Below are 6,140 nucleotides of genomic sequence, written 5' to 3' on the forward strand. Positions count from 1 at the left end.
ACCACACGGACGTGGCTAGACAGGGCGAACCTTATTCCATATTCAGGGTGCCATCGCCGCTTCGCCTTACTGGGTAAGACACAAACCCTAGAAAAACACAAAAAAACCTAAAAGGAAGAAGGAGCCCTCCCTCGGCGAGGGTCGGGATCCACACGTTTCCATGGCCCTAAGGCCACAATAGACGAGGCAGATCGGCCGCCTTACTGGTAGGAGGTGGAAAACCTAGTTGGAGCCGCAAATGTCCACACTAAATAAAGAGGGTCGGGTGGGAGAACACAAGCAGGCTAAACGTTTGGCATTGCATTATGTTACTATAATCTTGCTTGACTAAATGCAAATTTTGTTGTTTTGTTACCCAACTCTTCTATGCTTCATGCATATATATTTTCCATGGTGGACTTTAAGTTCAATGCATCACTCGTCAACCACAACTATTCATTTTTATGTTCGGGTGGATAACAATAGAAGAAATCAGTGCAACGTATTTCGGCTAGGACAAACTAAGCTAACACCTGCCTTCACTCCATGTGGCAGTGCCATTATTACTATGGCATAGTCAAACATTACCCGTTCACCATTAGGCATGTGTAACAGAATAATAGTTAATTTGTGTTTTACGGTTGGGAGAATTGTTTTTCTCATGTTTCCCCGCGACTATGATTTCTCTCCTCCCGATGTGAGTTCCAATATCCCATGCGAGTCCATCTTCTCCCCCGACTACGCTTGCTCGAGCTGACTAGGGGGGGGGGGGTTGACTTGTGCACTTGCCGGGCTTTCGTGGTGCTCCGGAGACCGAGACGTTAGGTGTTGCGATTAGGGTTTTGGTGTGCAAGCGAGTTCCTCATCTAGAGACAGGGGTAGCGATAATCCGAGGAAGAACAAGGATGGTCATATATATCATTGAATTGCTCAAGCTAATGGGATTGGAGGAACATGAATTCGATTTCTTGTTTCTGAAGATGAGATTTTTGTGCCACATGGAGTCAAGTGGATGGCAGTGGCTAGGGGGTTCATACCCATAACCACTTTACAGTCCAGGTTTTCATCATGAACATGAATATAGCTTGGAGTCCAGGTTACGAGGTGAAGATTAGGGTGTGAGGAAAGTGTGCCCCGGAACATGTTCATTCTAATATCTGTACCGTCTTGTTGGGGATAACCCAGTTTCAGGAACTATATTCAAATAGTGTTGCAATTCAATATAATTTACTGACGTGAATAATAGTCAATTATGCACATATGAGAATTGCTTGCCGTTGGTACGAACAAAACTTGGGCAACTATATAACAATGTATACGCCTCGGAGTTGAGGCATGCCTTCAATGCAAACAATCCGAAGAACAGTACAAAGAAATGTTAACCCACAAGAATTGATTTCAAAATCAAAATACTTAAGAGGTAACCCTTCCTTTTAAACATTTGTAGTTATAGATTCAAGATCACCACCTCTTATTTTAAAGCGTAAGCTACATAAGATATGAGCTTTGCCTACGAAATATCCACACGACAAGAATGAACATACTCCACAAAATTGTAGTGCAGACCACTGCAAACACAACATTAATTCTATGATAACTGTCACAGGACCAACCAATTCCGAAGAACTAGTAGCCATCCAACATAAAGCTGCAAACATGCCAAATTATATACGCCTAGAAAAGCACTGTCCTCCGAGAGGGTGCTACCCCTCACCGTCTGGTCATTATTCGGCTTTTCCAGCAGCAAGTAAACACTAAAACAACTTCTCTGGCATGGCCCCCCTGAGGGCACGTCGGAGACGCCACAGTCGGCCGTGTCACCCCCACCTCGACCTCATTGTGCTCTGCTTATTCTCCAACATTTAATTGAATCTGCAAAAAATTGAAACGATCCATCGCTGCATACCCGGTTAGAACTTTTAGATAGGCGGGTGTAAAATCTGAAAATGCCAATAGAGCCCGAGATACAGGGAGCTCGTTTTTCAAATTCAAATTTCCACAGCACAAAATTTTCGAATTTATTTATGGACACACATACACATGTATACTACGTATGTGCAAAATTTCATAGCATTATACTTTCACACGTGGCGTGCAAAAAAATAGAAACATGCATTTTTAAATGGGCCTTTTCTTTTTGTTGTTGGGCCGTATTTTTTGTTTTTTTGTGTAGTCTACAAATCACAATATTTTGAAACGAAATTTAACAAGTTCTTATGGAATAAATATATGTTTCCATGAAAATTTTCAGATTTTTTTGAAACTTTTAAATATGCGTTTTGATTTTTTTTTAAATACCAGCTCCCTGGAGTTCGGTCTTCAAAACTTCACAGTCGCAAACGGAGGAGCTCGCCTCGCGGCAAAGAAAAATCCTCCCGTGCTCATCGCTAGTCCCCATTTCCTCCCCTCGCTCCGTCAACCCAAGTACCCAACCACTCACACTCACACTCCCACCAACCACTCCCACTCCCACTCCGCGTCTCCACTCCCATCGAAGGTGGAAGCTTCCAGGAGCTAGGGTTTTCCGTACCGATGGCCGTCGCCGACGCGGTGCTGCCCTCGCCGCCGCAGATCGTCGTCGCGGTGCTGGCGCTCGTGTGCTTCGTCCTCGACCCGCTGCCGGCGCTCGGGCGCGCCCTCCCCGTCGTGGCGGGGGTCCTCTGCTACCTTTGCTTCACCGTTGCGTGGATTCTCTCCGTGGCCGAGGCTGCCAAGGTGGTGGCGCGCCGCGCCTGGGGCGAGGGCTCCGCCTCCTTCCTCTTCCTCAAGACGCTCACGGACTGGGCTTTCCTGGTCTTGGCCTGCAGCTCCCTTGTCTCGCTCGCGCTTGCCGCGCTGCTCTTGTGCGTCCTCTGCGTGGCGTACGCGGTTGCAGTTCTATCTGGATCCGGTTCAGAATTCAAGAAGGTATATCATGCAAATTAACTCAATCTAATAACATTTATTCTGGCCGAATTACAACACTAGTAGATCAGCAGATGAGTAGCAGTAGTACTAGTGTTCCATTTGAGTTCATCACTTCGTCTGCATAAATGCTCATGCCCATCCATGTGGCTTTGCTGAAATTTTCGTCCTTAGGGTGCCTTGGGAGCAATCAAGTGGGAGTTGGCTCCAGACTCGTACAGGCTACCCCGCGTTGTGGTGCTTGGATTGATCGCAGATGTGTCATTCTTCCTCCTATTTGGCGTCGGTCTTCTGTTAGCGACGTTGTCGCATGTGGAGGGATCGATATCTCATGGAGAAATGGTCGGTTCTGTACTCAAGGATGTGGGGATAATTGGTTTCAACGCAATATCCTGCTTTTTTGTCATTCCAGCTCAAGCACTTGGTGCCTGGAGGCAGGACCGGGCGGACAGCAAAGCACCATCGCAATTTTGTTGAGGTATATACATAGATCTCTTCCCCTTTGCTTTGAAATGTGCATATCAATTCAAAAGATCACCAAGTAGATAATTATACTCCTATATATATGCCCGGCTCAAGCAATACAACGAACAATTTTACCAATCCTTTCTCTTCCTTTTAACATGGTATCTATCGCAAGTCGATCCTAAATCCTAGCAGCCGACACTTCCGCACCTGCGCGCCGCCCCTGGGGCGGTCGGCCTCCATGACCGCTGCCGGGGGCCGCGCCGCCCGTACCTAGGGTTCGTCCGCCGGCCGTGTTGGCCGGCTGCCCTAGAGAGTCTTTTTCCCGAGCCCTTGCTCCGGGTTTTTTCGCTCTCTCGCTAGTCGTTTTGATCGGCGTTTTTCTTTTTTGGTTTTTCGATCTATTCTTGATCGGTTTGCGTCGCCCGCCGCCGCCGTCGACCCCCGTGCGCCTCTACTCCGACCCGGCGCGACCAACCGGCCTCTCCTCTGACCCGGCGGCCATGCGCGCCGAGGCGGCCCGTCAGGGCCAGCCGCCGTCGGCGCGTCGGTCCACCCGTCGCCCTGCGCCGGCCGTCAACGCCCTGCTCCGACCGAGACACCTGCATCGCCCCGACCCGGCGGCCTCGCGCCAAGCGACGACCAATCATAGTCGTCGCTCGCGCGCCGGCCCGCCCATCGATCCACATCACCCGCCTCTGCCGCGTCTGCACGGTGGCCCGGCGGTCTACCTCGCCGGCCTCGTTCTCGGCTGCGTCGGGATGGCTACGTCAGGCTGTCGGCTGCCTCAACTCGGGCGCCACTGCTCCCATGGTCGCTCGGGCCTCGCTGCCCGGGCGTTGGCGCTGCTTTGGCAGCCCGGGTGCTGGTGCTGACAAGCTCGTCCGTGCGACGTCCCACGCCGTTCGTCGTCGCCGGCCTCATCGCGGACTCCGCCGCCACCCCGCCTCCACCGAGCGGCGTCCTCGACCTCGCGCGCGCTCGGCTTGATCACCCGCTCGCCGTCGCGATCCGCCTCATCTACGCCGCGCGACCGACCTGGCCTGTCGGTTACGCGCGCCTCCGCAGGTCCCGTGAAGATCGTCCCAAGTATCGCGCGCCTCTCCGCCGATCGAGCATCGGGCTGCTGCTGCGTTGCCCCGTCGGGCCGCAGCGCCGCCGCCCCGTGGTTCTCCTCGCGGCTGCATCTAGATTATTGACTCTAGTAAACCCTTTGGGTGTTAATCACATAGCGATGTGAACTAGATTATTGACTCTAGTAAACCCTTTGGGTGTTGGTCACATGACGATGTGAACTATGGGTGTTAATCACATGGTGATGTGAACTATTGATGTTAAATCACATGGTGATATGATCTAGATTATTGACTCTAGTGCAAGTGGGAGACTGAAGGAAATATGCCCTGGAGGCAATAATAAAGTTATTATTTATTTCCTTATTTCATGATAAATGTTTATTATTCATGCTAGAATTGTATTAACCGGAAACATAATACTTGTGTGAATACATAGACAAACAGAGTGTCACTAGTATGCCTCTACTTGACTAGCTCGTTGATCAAAGATGGTTATGTTTCCTAATCATAGACATGAGTTGTCATTTGATTAACTGGATCACATCATTAGGAGAATGATGTGATTGACTTGACCCATTCCGTTAGCTTAGCACTCGATCGTTTAGTATTCTGCTATTGCTTTCTTCATGACTTATACATGTTCCTATGACTATGAGATTATGCAACTCCCGTTTACCGGAGGAACACTTTGTGTGCTACCAAACGTCACAACGTAACTGGGTGATTATAAAGGTGCTCCACAGGTGTCTCCGAAGGTACTTGTTGGGTTGGCGTATTTCGAGATTAGGATTTGTCACTCCGATTGTCGGAGAGGTATCTCTGGGCCCACTCAGTAATGCACATCACTATAAGCCTTGCAGGCATTGTAACTAATGAGTTAGTTGCGGGATGATGTATTACGGAACAAGTAAAGAGACTTGCCGGTAACGTGATTGAACTAGGTATTGAGATACCGACGATCGAATCTCGGGCAAGTAACATACCGATGACAAAGGGAACAACGTATGTTGTTATGCGGTTTGACCGATAAAGATCTTCGTAGAATATGTGGGAGCCAATATGAGCATCCAGGTTCTGCTATTGGTTATTGACCGGAGATGTGTCTCGGTCATGTCTACATTGTTCTCGAACCCGTAGAGTCCGCACGCTTAAAGTTCGATGACTGTTATATTATGAGTTTATGTGTTTTGATGTACCGAAGGTAGTTCGGAGTCGCGGATGAGATCGGGGACATGACGAGGAGTCTCGAAATGGTCGAGACGTAAAGATCGATATATTGGACGACTATATTCGGACATCGGAAAGGTTCCGAGTGATTCGGGTATTTTTCGGAGTACCGAAGAGTTACGGGAATTCGCCGGGGAGTATATGGGCCTTATTGGGCTTTAGGGGAAAGAGAGAGGAGGGGCTGCGCACCCCCCAAGGCCTAGTCCGAATTGGACTAGGGGGAGGGGCTGCGCCCCTCCTTCATTCTCTTCTCTCTCCCCTTTCCTTGACTCCTACTCCTACTACTTGGAAGGGGGGAATCCTACTCCCGGTGGGAGTAGGACTCCTCCTGGCGCGCCTCCTCCTGTCTGGTCGCCTCTCCCTCCCTTGCTCCTTTATATACGGGGGCAGGGGGGCACCCCATAGACACAACAATTGATCCCTTGAATCTCTTAGCCGTGTGCGGTGCCCCCCTCCACCATAATCCACCTCGGTCATATCGTAGCGGTG

At 49.9% G+C, this 6,140-nt stretch overlaps 1 protein-coding gene across 1 annotated transcript; it reads left to right on the forward strand.

The window, feature by feature from the left end:
* Nucleotides 1-1,799: 1,799 nt before the first annotated feature.
* Nucleotides 1,800-5,523, forward strand: LOC109739462 (uncharacterized). Its single transcript, XM_040399249.3, has 2 exons — nt 1,800-2,886; nt 3,058-5,523. The coding sequence occupies exons 1-2, from the start codon at nt 2,512-2,514 to the stop codon at nt 3,358-3,360; spliced, it is 678 nt and encodes a 225-aa protein (XP_040255183.1). The 5' UTR covers nt 1,800-2,511; the 3' UTR covers nt 3,361-5,523.
* The last annotated feature ends 617 nt before the right edge of the window (nt 5,524-6,140 follow it).

The sequence above is a fragment of the Aegilops tauschii genome, chromosome 2 (assembly GCF_002575655.3).
Source record: "Aegilops tauschii subsp. strangulata cultivar AL8/78 chromosome 2, Aet v6.0, whole genome shotgun sequence".
Taxonomy (NCBI): domain Eukaryota; kingdom Viridiplantae; phylum Streptophyta; class Magnoliopsida; order Poales; family Poaceae; genus Aegilops; species Aegilops tauschii.

Coding starts and splice junctions, on each gene's coding strand:
- LOC109739462 (XM_040399249.3), top strand. CDS start 2,512: ATGGCCGTCGCCGACGCGGTGCTGCCCTCGCCGCCGCAGATCGTCGTC. Junction 2,887..3,057: donor CCGGTTCAGAATTCAAGAAG/GTATATCATGCA, acceptor TTTCGTCCTTAG/GGTGCCTTGGGAGCAATCAA.